This window comes from Motacilla alba, chromosome 7 (assembly GCF_015832195.1).
Source record: "Motacilla alba alba isolate MOTALB_02 chromosome 7, Motacilla_alba_V1.0_pri, whole genome shotgun sequence".
NCBI lineage: Eukaryota > Metazoa > Chordata > Aves > Passeriformes > Motacillidae > Motacilla > Motacilla alba.
This window is the reverse complement of record NC_052022.1, coordinates 36,814,775-36,837,049: the sequence shown is the minus strand read 5'-3', so window position 1 is coordinate 36,837,049 and position 22,275 is coordinate 36,814,775. Positions and strand designations below refer to the sequence as shown.

The 22,275-nt window shown below is 45.7% G+C and overlaps 1 protein-coding gene across 12 annotated transcripts in view; it reads left to right on the top strand.

Moving 5' to 3' along the window:
• The window catches only part of AGAP1 (ArfGAP with GTPase domain, ankyrin repeat and PH domain 1), a 308,025-nt gene that overhangs the window by 109,918 nt on the left and 175,832 nt on the right, over positions 1-22,275 (top strand). For all 12 annotated transcript variants that reach the window (XM_038142034.1, XM_038142032.1, XM_038142030.1 and 9 more), the window contains 3 exons: positions 5,711-5,796; positions 9,384-9,525; positions 13,210-13,344. In XM_038142034.1, the coding sequence (XP_037997962.1) occupies positions 5,711-5,796; positions 9,384-9,525; positions 13,210-13,344 (363 nt within the window). The remainder of the gene's footprint in view (positions 1-5,710; positions 5,797-9,383; positions 9,526-13,209; positions 13,345-22,275) is intronic.

The following is a 22,275-nucleotide window of genomic DNA, read 5'->3' as shown; positions in this document are numbered from 1 at the left end:
AGACTGGCCCTCTCTAATTGGCTTAGCTCAGGCTGCACTGGCTGTCAGGAGCTTTGCAGTGAAAGTAGAACATGCACTGCTCTGCTCCTGAGCCCTGTCCCTGCGTAATGAGGGAAACTTAATTGCTCAGAGGCCGGCTCTGGTTTGTTCCCATTTATCTTGGTGGTTAATCAATCCACCTTCCTCTCCTTCTGCTTGAGATGAAACACTGGATCTAGCTCAGCCTGTTTATCATGGAATCCCAGAATGGTTTGGCTTGGGAGGGACCTTAAAGCTCATCCCATTCCACCCCTGCCATGGCAGGGACACCTTCCACTTTCCCAGGGTGCTCCAAGCCCTGTCCAGCCTGGCCTTGGACACTTCCAGGGATCCAGGGGCAGCCACAGCTGCTCTGGGCACCCTGTGCCAGGGCCTGCCCACCCTCACAGTTTCTTCCCACTGTCCCATCCAACCCTGGAGGTTCTCATGCAGCTTGAGGTAATCTTTATATATTTTTGAAGTGTAAGCTTTTTTCCTTAAACATTTAAAAACCTAAAATTCCATTGATCTCCCTTCAAATCCCTGCCAGGTTTTGGGAACCCATTACATCTTCCCTTCTGGAGAGCCACAAGTAGATCAGTGAATGCATCTCAGAATTCAGTTGTTAAATGTCATTGCAGCTGCTACTAAAATTCCAGCAGCGAACCCTCTTTCCATGGAGTTGTAAGATCATACATTAGTGCTTCCTTGCCAGTTTTAAGGTGAAGATCAGATTGTAAGATGTAATATTGCATTTATATAGGGTGCCTGTGGGGGTACCTTGCTGTAATTGAGTATGGCTTGATACTTCCAGGAGACCTCTCCACGTATTTCCTGGACTGTATCCTAAACCTATTGAGAGAAGCAGATGGTGGGGGTTGAAAAGCTCACACTAGGCTGCTTTTGGGGTTTGTTTTACTCAGGTAGTCTGTTGGGAAGGGGGTCCAGGGCTCCTTTTGCAGCTTCAGTCTCGTGTGGCAGCGATGGTTCCTTGGTCTTTGGTTCTCGAGCCAGCTCAGCTGCTCACAGTTTCTAAATTGTTATTTAGCACAGTGGTTGTATTCAGGAAATGCCCAAAATCATAGAATCATGGAATATCCTGAGCTGGAAGGATCATTGATCCAACACAGAGACCTCAACAATCCCACCCTGTGCATCCCTGAGAGCTTTGTCCAAACACTCGTGGAGCTTTGGCAGGATTGAGTCCATGACCATTCCCTGGGGAGCCTGGGCAGTGCCCAGCACCCTCTGGGGGAAGAGACTTTTCCCTTTTTTTAAAAAAATTTTTTTTTCTTTTATGGCAATGCTACGGAAACCATTTTAAAATTAGTTTATTTAAATGAAAAACGTGAGTAGCAAACCAGAAGACCACTATCTGGCCATCTGTTTGAACGGAGAATTTTTGAACCTGTTTCCCTGAAGAGGAGCCAGGTTCTTGGCACTGAGGGCAGAAAAATAGGGAGAGAACGTGCATGTGTGAGACAACTGGCTGCTGTTGTCAGAATGCACATGTCCCTGGGAATATGAAATACAGGATTTCAGAGCTGCCTCAGCCCTCCCTTCTGTCTTGCCCTGCCATAGCAGACGTTCAGCTGCTGCCTGTGCTTGTCGTGCGGCCAGCCCCCCGAATTTATCCTTCTCATATGGCTAAATAACTTCATCCCCGTGGCAATTTGCTTGAATAAAGAGCCTGGTGAGCGCAGCGGAGCCTGGGGATGCAGCAGCAAAATCAGCGGCTGCTCCGCTGAGCAATTACGCGCTGGAACGGCTCTCGGCGAGAGGAGGGGGTGGCCAGGCTGTCAGAGCCTGGATTAAAGCCTTCATCCCCGGAATTCCCCATGTGATACCCTGCTTTTTTACCTCTGATTACAAATGTGTGCAGTGTTTGAATCTGATACCAATTTTCGCCGGTTAATTTCTGCGCCGCCGCTGATTCCGCGCGCTCACCTATGGAGGGTCGTGCATGACAATGAGATCAGGAAGCTGTGCTTGATCCCCTCTATCCCAATTTGTGCTGGATCTTCAGCCAGGGTTGTGAATTGCTGATGCACGGAATTTATTTAGCTTTGTGTTGATCGAAGCTGTGTGTTCATGTGGGGTATTTTACAGCAGGAGTGCGGCCAGATGCGCCTGGGAGAGCTGGGGTGGTTTGTGGGCTGCTTCACGAGTTTGGGCACAGGGAGCAGGATTTGTCACCTGTAAAAATTCTGTGCTCATCTGACGATGAGCCTGTGCGAATGGGTACTGTTCCAGCCCTGGAAAACTGGGAATAACTGCCTTGAAGTGCCCCTGGTGCCCCGTCCTTTGGCCACCAGTCGTCCCCTCCCCGTGGCCTCCCCTGGCAGGTACATCTGGGAGCTGAGGAGCTCCCTCATTAAAAAGCTGCGTGTGTCATAATCCTGATGGGACCAGAGCAAAGCCAGCCAGCTCCCCTGGGAGTGCTGCTGTGGGTTTTGAGCTCGTTCTTTATATTATGAAGGTCATTTCTTTGTTCTCAGTGCCGTTGGTTTAGACAGTAATTCCTGGCTCTGTCACCTACGCGGATATTTAGGAAAATAGGAGGTATTTTGTAGCCCTGCGAGAGTGTTTGACTTCCTCATGGGTTACTGTAGTCCAATATTTGAACTGGCTGATCTCTGTAATTCCTCTTTGCCAGTGGTGCTTTACAAACCCCTGGATGTATTTTTTAAAAAATAATGAACGTGGTGCTGTCCAAGCTGAACTACCCCAAAATCGCTGCCCAAACCACTCATGGGTCTCATCAAGGCTCATCAAATCAAAGGCAGAAGCAGTTTATTGTTTGCCTTAATCCTACAACCACAGATACCTGCAGGGTACAGCCTTGCTCTTTCTGTTCTTCTCTGTTCATGCTTTTGTTTGGGTAAATTCTTGATATTGAGGTAGGTTTTCTTAAGCTCTGTCCTGTGCAGCACCTAGTTTTGTGCTGTGCTCATGATAAGGGCTCCTTAATGGTGTAGAAGCACAAGCTATCAGGGATGAATCCTGCTGTGAGCTGAGATTTGCATAAAATAATTCTTACTCCAGGGATGAGCGTGAGTTTGCTGTTCCATTTCTGAGTCTTCAGATTTGTTTTGAAATATTTAGTACAGCTTGGAAATGCGGGGCATTCTTTGAAACAGTTTGGTTGGAGAGGTGTTAAATTCGAACTGTTTGTCATGAAGTACTTAAATCCAAACAAAAATCAAGGATTGTGAGGATGTGCATATTCCAGCTAATGAGCACATCCTGCTTTTAAGGGTGAGAAGGCACTTGAGCGGATTTGAGCTGACTGTGGCTGTTGGCTGCAGCAGGGTGACAGCCCTCGGTGAAGTGGGACAGCACGTCAGGATCTGAATTTAATACTGGAAATAACAATAATTGCACTGAGCTCCACGCCCAGTGTTTTTGGGGAAGGCAAGGAGCAGGTCCCCAAGGTGATCATTTAGTGTGGATTCACATAGGAAAAGAGCTGCTGGCTAACTTGCAGTGTATTTATTAAATTTAATACCCTTTTCCAAGCTGCTCTCAACAGTCAAATCATGAAGAGCAAATCTTGTAGGGCTCACGTTTGTGAGCTGGGTATGTACACTCAAATATTTTTTTAATTTTTCAATTCTCTGCTTAAGCTTTTTAGTCCACCCTGCCTGTACCTTCTTTGTGCCTCTGAGGACTGTTTGAAGGTACAGTGAGACTGGCAAGGCATCCTGTTGACCATGGGAATAATGAGTTGGCTCCTAAATGTATTCGGTGTGTGGTATTTTGTAATTAGCTGGGGGAATTTACAGTGTTTAAAAAAAAAAAAAGGAAATAGGAAATGGCAATTAGGCAGAACTTTCCCTCTCTGAGCAGGCATATACTGTATTTCCATTGTTACTTACAGCTTTAAAGCCCCTCTCTGGAGGGCTCTATATTAAGTAATTCATCTTAGTTAACACTTCGTTGGGAAGCGTGTGCAATTAATCGACAGCGTATAGAAATAATGGCCTGATTAATAGAAATCCAGTTCCTGAGAGCTGAGACTGTTTCCTTTACAGGTTCTACACTTGTTGGGTATTGTTCTTTTCGGGTTCAGTAATGATAGATATCTATCTGCCACTTGATCTGCGAGGGCAGGATTGAAATCCACGTTGTGAGCGAGATAATGGAAATCCATACGTGGCTCTTCTGCTCCTTCTGTGCCATTAAACAACCAGAAATGTGATGGCCTCCATTGTTGCCTGTTTAATACTGCTAATAGGATAAGTTCATAAAGAAAAGATTTCAAAGAACCCAAACAAAAAACCCCAGCACAAAACCTCTAATTCTTACATCTTTTATTAAACATAAAATGTGTTTAAACATGCTTAAATGTTGCACAGGGCTGAGCTGTGGAGTAATCTTGGTTTGAAGGCTGCTGTTGGGGTTGGGCTGGGGGGAAATGATGGGTCTAAGCCAGCCTGGGGTTCCCCCAAGGCAGCAATTTTTGTGCAGATTTTTTGTGTTTTGAGGATCAGCATTAGCAGAGTGCTGACTTATTTGCCTAGGGAGCTTGTTTGGAGAGCAAGGCAGAGCTGTTGGCTCTCTACCATTGGTTTTGGTAGAATGACAAATTTTGGAGCTGGGAAATAGGGTTCAAATTGGAACTAATTCCAGTTTTTAAAAATAGGACAAAGAGAGAAGTTTAGGGTGTGTTAATGGATGTGTTTTATCTCAGCATGGTAAGCTCAGCTGTGAGGGTGGGGGATGCTAAGCTGGAGGCCTTGGGGGCTTTGGGGCTTCGGTGGGGAGATGAGAGTGGGTTTGCTCCAGGAGAGGAGCCTAAAAGCCTCCCCAGTGCTTAAGCCAAGCTTGCTAATCCTTAGGCTCCGTCACACCAGCAGCCCTAAATGGGATTTGTCATTTCTGAGAGAGACAGCAGAGTGCCCAAAATACGCTTTTGGCCCCAAAAGAAGCAATCCCAGCCCTGCCCTGGGATGGTGGCTGAGTCCCTGTGAGCCAGGGGACGGGAGGGGACAGAGCAGCTGCTGCAGCTGCTGGGCTTGGAGCCTCCTTGGTGGTCCCAGGCACCCCTTGTTCTGCATTCCCTGGAAATCCAGGAGCAGGAGTAGGATGTGGTTGGAGGCTCCGGCTGCACTCTCTTTATCCAGGTGTCCAGAGCAGGTGTGGAATTCATCCCAAGCCAGCAGCACAGGTTTCTCTGCTAGTTTAGCACATCTCTCCAGAGGTGGCACCATTGTAGCTTTTTTGTCTAACATGTGTGTGGTACCTTCCCCTAACTGTGGTGTGTGAGTGTAGAGCTCTCATTCCCATAACATCCCACTCCTGTGTGCTCTGAGAACTGGGCTTCCCTTGAGGAAATGCTGGATGCCACAAGGAACTGGTTTTGGTGACGAGACGCCACGTTGTTTGTGTGCACTTTGCCTTTCCCAGCGACACTTCTCACAATTATTTAAGACAAAGGTGACACATACAGGGTTTTAACTGTATGTATCAACCCAGGGACACCTGACGTGGGTTGAAATGTATAAATATAAACAAGGCAGGTACATGCCTTAACTTGAAGTAATTCCCATGTATGTGCAAATAAACTTCAGTAACATTCCAGCTGTTGGTTAATTTGCAAAAAGACCTTTTTTTTTTTCCACAAGTGAAGCCTTTTTCTGTTGCGTGTTTTGTACCTTTGCTGCCTGTAACGAGCTGCTTTGTGTGGCAGGTGGCAGATTCAAGAAGGAGATAGTGGTTGATGGACAGAGCTACCTGCTGCTGATCAGAGATGAAGGAGGCCCTCCAGAGGCACAGGTGAGCCCAAAGCCTCGCTTCCCTTGTTTTTCAAAACTTCCTTTCAAAGAACTGGCTCTGCTTTGTTCTGTCCTGGCTCCTTCTCATCTTCCTGCCAGGAGAATTCCAGCATCACCCTCAGGTGAAAAAGATTTTGTCCAGCAAATGGTTGGGATTTCAGTTACGATGGATGGATGACTGTGTGTAGCAAATAATTGGGATTCTGTCTGAGACTCTGCAAGTCAGGACATACAGCTCATTTATACTGAATTCCCAAGCATCGTGCTTCCCCTGCTCACACATCAGGATTTCATAGAAGCACAGAATGGTTTTGGTGGGAAGGGACATTGAAGCTCATCTCACTCCTACCCCCTGCCATGGGCAGAGACACCTTCCACTATCCCAGGGTGCTCCAAGCCCCTGTGTCCAACCTGCCTGTGGACACTTCCAGGGATCTGGGCACCCGGTGCCGGAGCTTCCCCACCCTCACAGGGAGGAATTCCTTCGCACTATCCCATTTAACCATGCCCTGTGGCAGTGGGAATCCATTCCCTGTGGCCTGCCCTGCTCCAGGCCCTTGTTCTAAGTCCCCCTCCAGCCCTCTGGAAGGGGCTCTGAGGTCTCCCTGGATCCTTCTCTTCTCCAGATTGAGCACCCCCAGCTCTCCCAGCCTGTCGAAGCCACTGGCTGTGGAGAAGACACTTGAGGGTTTGAGTGCTTGACCCTTACTCTGTTTTGAGCAAGAGTTTGCTCATCTGCTGCTTAAATAATCTCAGACCCAGCTGTGCTGTCTGCAGGCAGCATCCTTGTCTTGGGCATCCTCCTCCTCCGCCTCTCCTCACCTGGGCACTGGCAGGATTTCCTGAGTGTTGGCTGCTGCTGGCCTTGCTTTGCCCGGCTTATCCGGGAGGGATCAGCTTCCAAACAAGCAATAATTTAGCATCAGGAACTGCCAAACAGCTGAGGGGGAGCAGTGCCAGCAGCAGCAGCTTGGGTTTCAATGCAGCACCACAGCTCCAGGAGGGTGAGAGCGTGGGGGAAGGTGCCAGGACAAAGGGGAAGAGAAAGGACATGGAGGAAATGGAGGCTGAGAGAGACATCCTGGAAGGAAGTCACAGGACACAATAAAGCATTGGCACATCTGCAGCCGTGTCAGCAGGAGCAACAAGGAAAGCTCTGTCTGGGGCTGGCAGGGATTTGGCTGAAGCAGCCCCTGGTTTCCAGCCTCTGATGCTTAGAGAACATTCACTCCTCTAAAAATGTAAATAGTGGAGGTGCAAAGGTGCACGCAGCAATCTGAGATGGTTTTGTGCCTGAAGAGCTGGGTTTGCACAGCTCACAGGAGCTGGCTGCAGACTGATGAACAGCACGGGCAGTGCTCCTGGGATGTGCCAGGTAAATTTGGGGCTTTGACTGCTGTTGTCCAGTGGAAGGTGTCCCTGCCCCTGGCAGGGGGCTGGTGGGAGGTGAGCTTTAAGGTCCCTTCCAACCCAGACCATTCTGGGATTCTGTGGTGGATGAGATTTGTTCTCCATCCTCATGATTTGCTGAAGAGGTCTGAGGTGTCAGTGCTGTCTCACCTTTCAGCACAAGGCTTTCCTGTAAATTCCCTTTGGCGTTTTTGGGTGTAATTTCAAGATACATGTCTATTAAAAATCTGATCTGTTCATTAATTCCTGCAATGAGAAGTTTGCCTGTGTGTTCATGAATAATTGGGATTGAATTCCAACTGCAGTAAGTAAGGAGCTGACATGGGGAGTTCTGTCACTGGACCATGGGTATTCCCCAGGTTACTGCCCCCTTCTTTTTGCCAGGAAGGAAGAAAAAAAGCCCAGCTTCTCTCAAGACTCTTTTTGTGGGTCTGTGATCTCACCTTTCTTTGCCTAAGATAAAATGAGTCAAAGATGAAAATAATTTAATTTCCTATTGTAAAACCAAATTAACCTGGTGACTGACCTACAATGAGCTGCTGCATGTAACTTTTTAAATTTAAAACTTTTTTTACAATTTGGTTTTGGGCTTGCCTTGAACTAACGGCTCTGTCACTCACAGTAATAAGTCTGAGAATGGATTTCTATACCAGCAGCTGATTTATCCTTGTTTCAAGCCATTCCCTACACAGTACTCTGGATGAGACATCCAGGGTTTCCAGACCTTGTGTTTCCCAAAATTGCTTTGGTTTTTTTTGTACCACAGGTCTGATATCCACAAAGATTTAGCTGCATTTCAATATGAAAAGAGAAATAAGGAATTGCTGGAAGTGTTTTGTGTCTGCAGGAACTGCACTGCGTAAATCTGTGGAGTGTTTTAAAATAATCTTTATTAGAAGGCTGCTGTACACACTGCTCAAACATTTAGAGGGTTTAGAGAGACTGTTGGCTTCCAAATGGATGCCTTAAGGACATTCCCAGTTGTTGGGAAGAGTCCTTGGCATGATGCTGCTGAGTCCAGTCAACAAAAACCATTTTATAATGAGACCCAAGCCCACATCTCCCAAATAATGATGCTGTCTCCAGTTCCTGTGGTTGTGGTTCTAGTTTGAACAGTTTAACAGCGTGGTGGTTGACCTTATTCTGGCAGTGACTTTGCTGTGTGTTAACCAGTCCTGTCCTTCCCCTCTGGAAGATTGTCCTCCTGACAGTCTTGAAAACCTCAAAACAATTTTTTTGGTCTATTTTTACACCATAACAGCCCGGGCAGTGTTTGGTTTCAATACGATCATCATGAATATGCAGAGCCTTTCCCCAGTGAACCTCTCTGTTCAGGGTGTCCCCTGGCATGTTGTAGTAATAATATAACAAAGCATGAAAATCCCCTTGGCTGAAGCTTGTTTCCATTGCTCTAAATTTGGGTAGGAATGGAGTCACTTAGGGAAAAATAAAGGCAGCGAGGTAAGCTGGAGCTTTTTCTTGATGCCCTGTTCACGTTCACTGTTAAGTTAAATGTCTTAATTCACTTGTGAGCTCACAGCTTCTCGCTTGCATGGTCACTGAGGAGCACCTTGCCTTGGCCTGTGCACCTGCATGTCTCTCAGCAGGCTCCTGATGCCAAGAGAGAGCAGTCTGCTCCTCCACTGAAGGCAGAACGAGGCGCTTGGTGCTGCTGGCTCAACTGAGAGTGTCTCTGTGGGGAAGAATTGCAAGTCTCAAATTATTGGGATTAAGATGTGAGAATTCCTAGCGATGCCTGTCCTGGCATTAGCAGCAGCAGCAGCATGCGTGCATGCAAATGGCAGCACGGGGGCTCAGTCAGCACTGCAGATGAGTGCTGCTCATTTCAAATGCACAGGCCCAGCAACTTCAGCCTGCTGTGTTTTCTGGGAATCAAACCCAGTGTGCACTGACAGTAGTTGGTTACGCACCCCAGTGAGGAAGGGGTGCTCTTGTGGGAAAATCCCTTGTGTATCCCAGATCCCCATGGCTTGCAGGGTGATGAGATTCATCATTTTAGCAGCTTATCCTAACCCTGTTGAGGCCTTGGTTGTGTGTGAGTCTTTCTGGAGTGTATTTCCCTTGCAGGAAGGTAAGAACGTTTCTCTCTTGGCTTTCCTTCCTTCCCCCTCCTCGCTGCTCTTCTCACAGTTGGCCTTTTCCATTTTTATCCTGCAGTTTGCCATGTGGGTGGATGCTGTTATCTTTGTGTTCAGCTTGGAGGATGAAGTCAGCTTCCAGACTGTTTACCACTACTACAGCCGCATGGCCAACTATCGCAACACTAGTGAAATCCCCATGGTCCTGGTGGGCACCCAGGGTAAGTGCAGCCCTGATTCCCAGCTGGAATGCTCTCAGCTGGGGCTTTCAGACCATATTGACTCCTCCAAGCTGGCAAAGCCATGTCCTGTCCTTTCCCCTTTGCTACGGGGCTGCGGCATTGCAAGGACAGTATTTGAGGTGAGAGGAAAATGTCCTGGCAGCTCGCTTGGAGAGGGAGTGTAGGACTTCAGTGAAGAAAGAGGGGATGTTTAGGTCAGATATGCACGAGAAATTCTTCCCTGTGAGGGTGGGGAGGCCCTGCAGAGGTTGCCCAGAGAAGCTGTGGCTGCCCCTGGATCCCTGGCAGTGTCCAAGGCCAGGTTGGATGGGGCTTGGAGCAGCCTGGGCTAGTGGAGGGCGTCCCTGCCCATGGCAGGGGGTGGAACACAATGAGCTTTAAGGTCCCTTGCAATTCACTCCATTCCAGGGTTCTATGACTTGCAAGGAGATTTTAAATGATACTTTCAGTGCATGCTGGTCGTGGTGGTTTTCCTACCCAGCAGGGAGATGCCCTCGTTGAATTTGGGCAGGTAAATTAGTTGTGTGGGGAAGTTCTGCAGCCAGAGCAGTTCCCATGTGCTTGGCAGTCTGGAAGGGTTCAACACCCTAGCATTGCTGAGAGGCAAAAGATGAGAGGTGGAAAACCTCCCAGCACCATGGTTGGAAGCAGAAGTGAAGTGAACCCTGGCCTCAGGCTGTGCCTCTGGGAGACCTCTGTAAATCAAGTAAAAATGCAGCTTTTCCACCTGAGCCAACCCCTCCCCCCAGTTTTTCCTTCTGAATTAGCAGCTGTCCTGAAGGGAAATATGGCAAGGGAAAGGTACCCAAAATATTTCAGTTTCTTTGGCATTTGAGTGTTTTTTTGAATATTCTCTGCCTTGTTGTGCCAGCATAGCCCAGTAATATTTCACCAGTTTCCCATACTGTGATTGGCTTGGTGCATTGGTGGAGCTGAGGCTGTTCTGTTCCTGACCATGGAATCATGAAGGTTGGAAAAAAAACCTTTTAAATCATCAAATCCAGCTGTTCCCTCAGCACTGCCAACACCAGCATTAAACCGTGTCCCCAGGTGCCACACCCGCACAACTTTTACATCCTTCCAGGGATGGTGACTCCAGCATTGCCCTGGGCAGCTGTGCCAGGGCTGGACAACCCTTTGGGCATCATTTGAGGCCATTTCTCCTCATCCTGTCCCTTGTTCCTTGGGTACAGAGCCCACCTGGCTGCACCCTCCTGGCAGGGAGTTGTGCAGAGCCAGAAGGTTCCCCCTGAGCCTCCTTTTCTCCAGGCTGAGCCCCACCAGGTTACTGTTGGGTGTTAGAGGCAGAACACAGGTGTTGTGAATTGTTCTTGGTTCAATTTTGGGCATCCTTGTTAGAGCGTCCCAGTGGTTTTGGTGGTGTTGAAGCTTTTTGGTGTTTTTTCAGCCACATGGTCAGGGAGCAGTTTGCCTTCCCCTGCCTCCTGCCCAGGGGAGACAGCGCAGAGGGGATGTGTGGGCAGCAGGGAAGGAGGAATTACAGCCCAGCTGGAGGGAGGAAACAGATGATAAGAAGGAAAAGGGGAAGTAGGAACAGAAAATGTCTTAGGACAGCAGAAACTCCACCAAAAAGCAGAAGGGAGCTGCTTTGAAGGGCCAGGTTTTGAGCTTGAAGCTGGAGTTGAAAAGGTGAAACATTTCTCCAACTTTTTTTTTTCTTTGTGCCCTTCTGACCCCCTTCTGGGGCTGGGGTATGGTTTGGGGTATGGTTTTCCATCTCCTTCCTGTTACTCCTAGAAAAATAAAAGTTCATTTTCTATTGTAGCACTAATGCAAAGGGGATTTTTTGAAAAGATAGAAATAATGTTAGTCCTAGGAATAAGCATCAGGAAAAACCGCAGCTTTTTGTCTGTGTTTGACAGTGAAATAAAATATATGAAATACATAAATACACTTGTTAAAATGCATATTTGAAATCTGCCTTTCATATCATAGAAGTCCAGAATGGTTTGGGATGGAGAGCACCTAAAGCTCATTTAATTCCAGCCCCGTGCCGTGGGCATGGGCATCTTCTACTAGCCCTGTATGCTCCAAGCCCTGCCCAGCCGGGACTTCTTGGTTTTGTCAGGTATTCCTGAAATGAGGAGTGGAATGAAATCCTTCCCACAATATTAACACTTCCAGCTGTTCTCCCCTGACTTCCAAAGCCAGCCCAGTGCCCCAGCCTGACCCCGCTGGGAACAAGGAGGCAAATTCCGGGGAGCTGTGGTGTTCTGGAACGGAGCCCTCTCTGTTCTTCCCTGCTTACATGTCACCGGCGCCCTCTGCTGATAAATGACGGGCTCCTGCTTCTCCTAGCTGCTGCTGCTTCATTTTTGTTCCTTGGGGCTGACGGGAAGGTAATGACAGCATCAGTTAGGTCTGGTCCTCTCATGCCCGGGGCAGAGCCTCACCTGCAGCATTGCAAGAGGCACTGATTCCATGTTCAGGTTCAGGTGATGCTTTTTTCCCCAAAGAACAAATCTGTTTTGCTGCTGTGGGCGGTTGCAGATTTTAAGGAAGGCTTTCTGGGCAGCTGTAAATGCTGAAATTAGTGCCTGTTGTAGCATCCCAGAATGGTTTGGGCTGAAAGGGACCGGCCAGTGCCATGGGCAGGGACCCCTCCCACTCACTATGCCAGGTTGTTCCAAGCCCCATCCAACGTGGCCTGGACCATTTCCAGGCAGGGAGCAGAAGAGCAACACAACACTCCTGGGGAAAAAACCTTCCTTTTCAAGATCTGTTAATAAGATTATCACTTCAAACAGAGTCACCTTTGTATGCAGAGTTCATCACTGTGATGGAGTAGCAAGGAAGAAGCTTCTCCTTTGTCTATTCTGTTGTAAGGTTTTTTCAGCTCCTCTGGATAAGCTCTAGAAACTGAAATTTCTGATTTTCAGCTTTCATGGGAAGAAGCTCTTGGAGAGAGTTACCAAGTATGATTGTTTAGAAAAGTACATTTTTTATCATCTTAGCAGTATGTTCCCACAACATCTCTGGGTGCCTTTACAGCAGTTTGAGAAAGTAATTTACAATTAGGTTCTATTTCTTTAAAAACATCGTGTTTAGTATTTCATACTCTATAGTCTCTGGTACTTACAGAGATATAAAAACCATTTGACATGTTTGTACTAATCACCCACTTGTTTCCCTAAATATATTTTACATCAGAGCTCATGCTCTTTCATGTGACTGTGTATTTATTTATATTTTTTTTTGGCAACAACTGAGCTCAATATATGTATTTAAGGAAAGCAAAAAGCCTTGGAGGTTTTCCCCCTGGCTTTTAGAATCAGTGTACTGGTAATTTTAATAAGGAAATGTAAATTAGAGTGATGTACACCCGGTTTCATGGTTTGTATTTAATTGGTTAATATGAGAGGAGCTGGCCTGAAGTTGTTCCAGGGGAGGTTCAGGTTGGATATTGGGGAAAATTTCCTCACGGAAAGGGTTGTCAAACATTGGAAGCATCCCTGGAAGTGCTCAAAAACCACATGGATGTGGCACTTGAGAGCACAGGTTAGTGGTGACCGTGGGTTGCCGTTACACTCGGTGATCTCAGAGATCCGTCCCAACTTCCACGCCCCTCCTGTGACTCTGTGAGTCCCAGGCTGGTGTTTCCAAGTGACCATTAATGGGTGTTTCCCCCCTGTGGCTCTGCAGATGCCATCAGCTCCACCAACCCCCGCGTCATCGACGATGCCAGAGCCAGGAAGCTGTCCAACGACCTCAAGAGATGCACTTACTACGAGACCTGCGCGACCTACGGGCTCAACGTGGAGAGAGTCTTCCATGACGGTACAGCTGCCTTTTTGCATCCACCACATCACCCCATCCTCTAGCTGCCCTTTCTGAGTAGTGACCCTTTGGGATAGCTCAGATATTTGCCTGCTCAGTTAAAGAAAAGGCTGATTTTAAGGCATTTTTGTTGTGTTTTCTAAAACGGCTCCTTAACTTGAACACTGATGTGTTCTCCACCAGCACCTTTAGTCTTAAGCATCTTAAGCTATTTTTAGTCCTTATTTAATTTTCAGTTTTCTTTGGGGCTTGCTTTATTGTAGCAGAGTTTGCTTTGCTTTGGTTTCAGCGCTAGTGGAGAGGCTGAGGGGCTGTTTGTTGCAGAGTAGCTGAAAATGCTGCGTTCGAGCACCGTAATGTTCATGGGGTGTTAAAAACTGAGAGCTAGGTTGGATGTTGGAAAGGAATTGTTCCTTGTGAGGGTGGGCAGGCCCTGGCACAGGGTGCCCAGAGAAGCTGTGGCTGCCCCTGGATCCCTGGCAGTGTCCAAGGCCAGGCTGGACAGGGCTTGGAGCAACCTGGGATAGTGGGAGATGTCTCTGCTCATGGCAGGGGTGGGACAGGGTGAGATTTAAGCTCCTTTCCAACCCAAACCATTCTGGGACTCTCTGAGAGTCTTGTGTGGAGGGTTTTGATCCTTGTGGGTTCCTCCCAGATGAGGATGTTCGATGATTCCATGATCCCGGTGTTGTATGAGATGGGATCTGTGCCCCCTCTAGTGGAATTTCAACCAAGTGTCCTGGGGCTTGGCTGGCTTCTCTTCTCACCATGCTCCTCTCGTGGCTGAACGTGTCAGCCCCTCATCACAACAGCTTTCTGTGTCTAAAAACCTTCTTAATTAATTGAGTTTTAATGCTTCTCAGAGCCTTAGTTCTGGGGGCTTTTGTTGCCAGCTTCTCGTTTCAAAGTCCTGCTCTGCCTGTGCTTACATGAGGCAGTGTCACATCAGCACCTTGCAATAGGGTGTGAAAACACACTTCAAATTAAAAAAAAAAGGCAAAAATATCAATTTTTTACATGGAATAAAAAGGAGATACATTCTAATGTTTACATTGGAGAAGAAAAAAGTGGTAATTTTTACATGGGATAAAAAGAGGCAAAACATTCCACGTACATTTTACGTGGAAAATACTGACGTGCACCCGTTTTTTATCCATGCTGTTGGCCAGATTTTGGAGAAGAGCATTTCAAGCTGCATCTTCTTGCTTTGCTCCCTGTTTTCTGTTGAACTAGTTACAAAAATTACTGTTTTGACCGCCTAGATTTTCTATACTGATTAGGAGTTTCAAAGAGCCATTAGGGGGTTTTGTTTAGCACATTTATTTTGGAGTGCTGGCTATAGTTAGATTGTTAATTATATATTCCAAGTCCTGGTGTTTGTGGCTCTGTCTACAGCCTCCTCCTTGTTTTTTTTCCCCTTTTTCTCAGAGATTTTCAGAGAAGTCTCTTGGCACAAAGCTGGTGTGACAAACTTGTAAGCTTTCAGGGGGCTCATTTGTCTCTCTTTGGTCGTAAGAAAGAATTGACAGGGATCATGTGTTTTAAGAAATATCAGGGTGTTGTTTTGCCCCCGTGGCAGCCAACCAACCCTTTAATATTTGCCAGCTAATAGGATTAGAAATGCTTCTGTATGAATGGCTTACACTTGCCAGCCACGTCTGGGACTGAATCCAATTCCTGATAATTTTTGCTGTTTATTTCAGCAGGAGACAAAGCAACTTCTTAACCCCATTAAATGGGGGGGTGTGAATGAGCAGTGCAAGCTGTTAATAGGGAGCACTTGATTAAATATCCCTTGGTTTTCTGCTGCTCTGGGACGTTCAGGTTCAGCATAGCTTTAATGGTTTTTAGTGGCTTCTTCAGAGGGTTCACATGAGTGGGATAGTGGAAGGTGTCCCTGCCCTGGCAGGGGGTGGAACAAGATGAGCTTTAATGGCCCTTCCAATCTAAACCATTCTGGGATTCTGTGGTAGTGAAAAGCAGAAATAAAATTCACCTGAGGATGTTCCAGCCCACAGGCTTTTCTTCTGCACACACTTAGTGGGTTTTGACACCAGTTCCTGGTTTGGGCTGCTTTGTTTGAAAGCTTATTTTAAAATCTGTTTTGTTTCTGTGTTGTGCCTTGCTGTGATGTAGACCTACCTTTTGGAGGAAGAAATTGGAGGTGGGATTGAAGAGCCTTTTACTCCTTCATTGCACACACTTCAGAAATTAAATTTCTAATTTGTCCCCTGCAAGCAGCCACTGAACTTAGTGGTCATCTGTTACAATTCTTCTGTGATAACTCATTTCCCATTTTCTCCACAGCTGAGTGGTTAAATAATTTAACTTGAATGATTATTGTTATTATGAAAATGCTACTTTATTCTCGAGTTAAATCCAAATACCTCGTTTCCAACGCTTCATTACAGCTGATAAGCTCACTATTGATTGTAACAGAGATGGAATCATAGAATCACTTGGGCTGGAAAAGACCCTTAAGATCATCAAGTCCGTTGGTTCATATTTTGTGAGAGGAAGGCTGAGTAAAGTGAAAGCCAAAATCCTCCTTCACATTCTGCTATTTTAGAGGCTGTTTTCTAACCTTCAACCATGTCACACTGAGGTTTAATCTCTCATACTGTTGGGAAGTAAAACCTGAATTTCAGGCTGAAATAAAAAAAAGAGGAGCTCCATGTTTCAAGGGTTTAGTTTAGTCATGTGCCCAACAATGGAGGATAATAAATCCTTTCTTATTTTTTGGTATTTTGAATAGTTGAACAAGGGAATTGCATTAAAAAAATTAGATAAATGCTAATAAGATCCATTTTGCTTCATATTCCCACTTAAGAATTAGAGATTTTTTTCCCCCTGCTTATCAGAATGGATTCTATCAATGACATTGAAAATGATTATTTTAATACTTCTTGTCAGCACAGTATTGTAATGACTGTGTACTGCCCCAGGATGCCTTTTTAATGGTTTTAGCCTTCTTGAATTAGCTTGATGTACCATTAATGCGTGAGAATTGCTTTTATTTCTGTTCACGGTGTATTCATAACCACACATCTTGCCCTGCTTCGTGTTCGGATTTTCCCTGACCCATTTAGCTGTGGGCCATACAAGTCTCTGACTCCACAAAGGAGCAAATGTTCAAATATTTAGAGGATAAAATTTTACTATCACAGGGTGTGGAACAAAAGGGTTTGAGCCTAACTTGGGTTCAGAGTTGAATCTATCACTGTAGCTTAGCAGTTCCACCAAGGGTGTTTTACCTCATCTAGATGGCTGTAACACCCAGATTTTGATCTAATACTGTCCAAAATAACAATAAACCTGCAAGTATTGAGGCAGGAGTTGCAGGTATGTGGTGGCAGAGGCCACTGCTGCCTCACAATTTGCACTTTGCTCTGGTGCTCTGCTGCTGCCAGTATTTTTGGATGCTTTATTTGCAAATTAACTAGTCTTTCATTAAGGAACGTGTCCGCTCTGTGTAAAAAAATCTACCAGGAGTATTTTATTCCCAGATTCAAATAGTATTTCCCATGTGGTGTTGAACAAAGGTGTCTTAAAAGGAGAAAAAAACTTCAAAGCACCATTTCTCTGTTAAGGGATGGGAGATGACAAATTAATCCTGCTGCAGCCGCACTGAGGGGAAGGGCTGTCACTTGCCATCAGCATTATCAAGTCAGCTTTTATAGATGTGTTTTCATTAGGAAATGTTAATCAGCCTAATGGCAAGTAAATAAAAAGGAAGTAAATTGGTCCCATCCTGACAGCTGTTTTGGCAAGATCACCATGCACTCCGGCACTGGATGTGGCCTGAGGGATTCTGTGCTTGGCCTGGGCTGGTGGGGACCCAGGGCAGGATGAGGCAGCGGTTCCTTTGGCTCGGCAATTCCCTGGATGTCCTTGGAATTCCTTGGATTTCCTTGTAATTCCTTGGATTTCCTTGGAGTTGGGCCGAGGCCTCCGGGACTGTGGCATCTGCAGGATGGTCGCACATGGCCTGGATCAGCCTGCTGACTCTTCCACGCTTCACAACCGCTGGGAGAGCAATGTTTTCAATGTTTTGCCTGGTTGGATATTTGTATCCTCCTGGTTTGTTTGTTTTGGGTTTTTCTAATGAGAAAGTGACACGAGGGAGTCAATTTCTTTTCTTCGACATCATGGCTTAGCCTGGAGCAACAACAGCTCGAGCCGCGTTCATTTTAATCCCCCGTTCATTTTAAGTCGTTTCAGTTTTAAGTTCGTTTCAAGACGTTTGTTTTAACGTTTTGATTAACGTTTTGATTTTATTAATCCGCGTTTTGATTTTATTAATCCGCGGGAATAACGGAGCGCGGCGGGAGCGGCCGCCAGGGGGCGCCGGCGCCGCGGCGTGAGGGGCCCGTGAGGGGCCGGTGATGGCGGCGGCCCCGCGCAGCCCCTCGGGGCTTTGTGCCACCGCGCCGGGACATGCACACGCTCCGGCCGCCAAAGTCGGCTGGAAATAAAAAAAAAAAAAAATAAAAAAAAAAAAAATATATATATATATATAAACGTAAAAATCTGGTCACCCTCCTCTTGTGAGGTGGTTGTGTTTTATTCTGAATTTGCTTCAGCTTCACCCTTGCTCGTGCTTTGCCCTTAGACTTGTTATACCCTTCCTGCCTGCCTGTAACTCTTATGGGCCATTAATAAATGAGGAGATATAGTTTGGCAACAAGCATTTCACTCCACCGTGATTTGGGTGTTTTTGGTGGCTGGTTTTTGTTTGCACAGACGTTTCTTCTGGTTTCCAGGTAAAATATCTCAGCCCCGTTCCTGCAGATGACATATTCTGCCGTAAGTCAGGCTGCGCGTTGTTGTAGGAAGGCCCAGTGTGAACCCGCAGGAGGAAATTAACCAATATCTGAAATTTATATAACATAGGCTTGGAAAGAGCTGTGTGAACTGAGCAGTGCCTGGTGAAACAGGTGTGAAGAAGCCTTCATCCTGAGGAGCAGTTGGCATCAGTAGGATTGGGCTGGAAAATGGATCCAAATCCTTGGATTTATATTTCCTGACTGATTACCAAATTTCACACTTTACACATTACTGTTCAAAATTCTTCTTTTGTTGTCCCCGAGAACTTAGGAAGTCTCTGTGCAGTTCCCCTTGTGCTTGGTGCTGTCCAGTGTTGCTGCCATGCTGTTTGGTGGGAACAGATTTCCCCTTTTTGCCAGTTTTTGGGTGAAAATTGCAGCAACTTTGCAGGCTTCGAGGACTTTGAGACTGGTACTGCTCTGTCAGGTTTTTCAACACCGCACCTGCATCCACAGATGTGTGCAGGAAAGAAAAGAGATCTTCCAGTGACTTGTCTGCATCCATTTTCTCATGCTTGGAATCAAATAATGGGATGAGGAGCTGTAGTTCAGGGTATGGAATTTAAGAAGTGCTACAATGAGCACAGAGGAATCGAATGATGTAATGCCAGTAAAAGTTCCAGGGAGGTTTTGATTTTAGCTCTGATGTGTCATTCAGTAGGTGACTTGCGGAAAACCATAATCTCTTGCAGAACTTTTTATGCGACTTTTAATTTTATAGTGGTTATTTCATGGCACTTCTTTAAGTTTTAATTTGAAGTGTATGCAGTAAGGCAGGTTACTTAAAACCTAGAGCAGAGCTGCTGAGTCTGTGCAATAGGTGACAGCTGTTAAATTTTTTGGAGGGCACAATAAATGCAAGACCTAGTTCAACCCTGATGAATTCTTCATTAAACGGCAGCAAGAATGTTGATCAGCATCTCCTCACAATGCAAAAAATTTAGGTTTTTAGTAGTGAAAATTCAGAATTAGTCATATTCTGTAATGCAAACTCTAATTGAAATCCTGGGGCAGGAAACGAGGTGGCTGTTTGGGGGTAAATTGCCCCTTTTTTAAATTTTACAGTGGATTTCAGAGTAAGAGACAGAACCAGTGTGTTTTATGGAATTATGTGTGTTGTGCTTGGCAGATAAAGTGTTACAAACACGTTTGTGGAGTGGCTGGCGAGCAAGTAGGAATTGTCTTCCCTTAGAGACAGAAGTGAAAAATTCTGGAAGAAGGAGGAAGTTTGAAAATTCCTTATGTTTCAAACCCCTGCTTTTCTCAGACACCAGGAAAGGCAGAATAGAAATAAGCCATAAATGAATGTTGTCGTGCTGCAGTTCCTGGCGGAGCTGAAAGCAGCAGTGACAATTTCTGCCATTCTTTTTGAGCCAAGTGAGCTGAGCAGCAAAGTGACGGCACAGCACGGCTGCTGGCAGGGCTCAGTCACGGGCTGTGTCCAGAGGGGAGGCTTTAAAAGCAAATAAAATGAAATACTGCTTGGTGATACCTGTTAGAGTGAGGATTCTTTGGCTGCTGCAGAGGAAGTGACCACAAGGTTAGGTGAGGGCCAGGAGGGGCTTCAGCAGAGCATGACCTCCACAAAGTGCCAGTTTATATTTGCTTTATTGCAGCCAGAACCTTTTTCTTCCTCATGTCTGCTTTATTTCTGAGTGTTCTGTGTAAACTGTGCCTTGTTTGCTGCACTTTGGGGGCTGCTCTGCCTTGCCCAGCATATCTTTGCCTCTCTTCCTACTGCTACGCTCTTTGTTACACTTCTGTGATTATGGTTTGATCATTTAATCTGACATTTTCTTCTTAATTTTTTCATTGACAAATCTTAAAACCCATACACCTTGTCTGCCACTTTCTCTGCAGCTTCTCCAGCAAGCCTTCACATACAGAGGGCAACATGAAATATCTAAAGCTTGATTTTTCAATTTTTTCTTTTTAGTTATCCTCAGTATGTCTTCCGTTGGCTGTTGGTTTTAACTGTCCTTTGTGGATTTCTCTTTAAATTTGCTCACAAAAAAAAATAGCTTTGCTGGTTTAATATTGATGAATGGAAGATGAAGAGCTAACCCACGGGATGTGTTGTCTCCAGACAGAAAGGGAAGGCAGAATGCCCTTTCTGTAACTTCATTCTGTTCTGGATGTGTTTAGGAGCATTTATTAAAGACAAGATCCTGCTTTCCCCCCTTATAATAAAGAGATGCTTTTGTCTGAGCCATCAAACGTTTTTAAAACTGGTGTAATAAACATAATCCTTTTGTAACCTTCTCTGTTGTGTAACAAACACATTTTCGACATCAAAGTTGATTATTAGCATAGCTGGTTCCTCAAAAGCCATTTCCGCATTGCAAATCGCTGCCTTTCAGCTAATCCGTATGCATATGCAAATCCCATTGAGCTGTTTGCTCGGCCGGGATTAGCAGCGTGTATTCAGCCTTTAAAAGCCTCCCTGGATGCGTGGAGGTGGAGTGTGGAGCTCAGTGATGGCATTCCCCTCGGAATTCCTGCACCAGCGAACTTCCAGCGCTGATGCTGCCGAGTTCAGGAGATGCGTTTCTCCTTCCTCCTTCTCTATAAAGTAGAGAATCCTTAATTGCGTATAATGAATGTTGAAACTGAGGGTTAGGTCTGATGAGGTGGTGCTGCACAAGGCAACTTGTGCCCGCCAAAGCCGGAGCTTCTGCCTCTTCCTCTGGAAGAAAAGCATTTGCACAGATGGTGTTGTGATTTTGGTCAAATATCAGTGCAACTTTATCTGTAAGCTCCTCCTTTCATTTCAGTTTCTGTTGTTGGACAGTCTTGAACATCGAGACTGTTGTTGTCTGCATTAAACTCTTTCCTTTTTACTCTTTACTCTTCCTTCTCTTTTACTCTTTACTCTTCCTTTCCTCTTTACTGGAGTTCTATGCGGGCCAGACACGGCAAGGTCAGGTCCTGCCTGCTGCAGGATCTGGTCAATACTTTGTGGAAAACAGAGAATCCAGCACAACATCATCTTGTACGACTCAAGAGATGAGTCAGGAGCACAGAGATGTTTTTGAACAGCCTCTGTAGATTTTGGTTACTTCTTTAGCTTGGTGTTTCCAGTCCGGGATCTGTGTGGACTTGTTTCAGCAGTGCATGCTGCATTTTGGTTAGGAAACAAGCTCAAATCAGGAAGGAAAATTAGTTGGCAGATAGATTGGACTGCCTCAGTTATGGAAATGATCCCAGATACTAAATGTGAACACAGGGGCTCAACATGTTTTATTAAAGGGTTAGGAAGACTGGGGGACTCTTATACTTCTTGGAGATGTGATTAGTGGTGGCCTTGGCAGTGCTGGGGTAATGCTTGGACTTGATTTTAGAGGGCTTTTCCAGCCTAAAGGGTCCTGTGATTCCTGTGGTCCCTGTCTCCACATGTGACTTCACTTCATTATTTCCTGCAACTTTCAAAACGTCAAATTAAATTTTTGAATAAGTTCTAACTCTGATAGAAGACATTTTTTGGAACATATTTGTCATCTGTGACAAGTGCATTCCCTCAGCAACCTCTGTGGAGTGCTGACTTATGACCTTTAGTTCACAAATTATTATAAAGCTGGTACACGACTAAAAATTGCATAGTTTTGTTAATAAATGTGTGAATGTTTGTTCCTTTTAGTTTCAGCCCAAGATCTTTTTGTGTCAGGTAACTTCTGCACTGTCTCAACTTTGAAAAGGCTGAAGGTGGCTTTCAGAGCCACAGAACCAATTTTAAATTAAGCCAGAGATTTGTTTTTCCTCAAGCTCTATCTGCACTTAATGAAAGAACGTTATTGGCAGATGCTGAAGAAATATTTTTTTCCATAGAAAATTGGATTTGGGGCATAAAACTTGTTAATGTTAATAAAGACAGGTCATTACTGGTCTCAAGTCAGATATGCAAACTCCAGGAGATGGAGTGCTGCTGGTGGCACTTCTGCTGCTGCTACTTTGGTGTGAAAAAAGCCCTGGTGAGGAGTAAATCAGCTGGAGTTGAGCGCGCACACAATCGCCTCACTCCCATCATTTATGCCCCTCCTGATGCCTGATGCACTCACTTGTGTCTTAGGCCTGGTAATTTACAGTCTCCCAGAAAGGTATGTTTAGA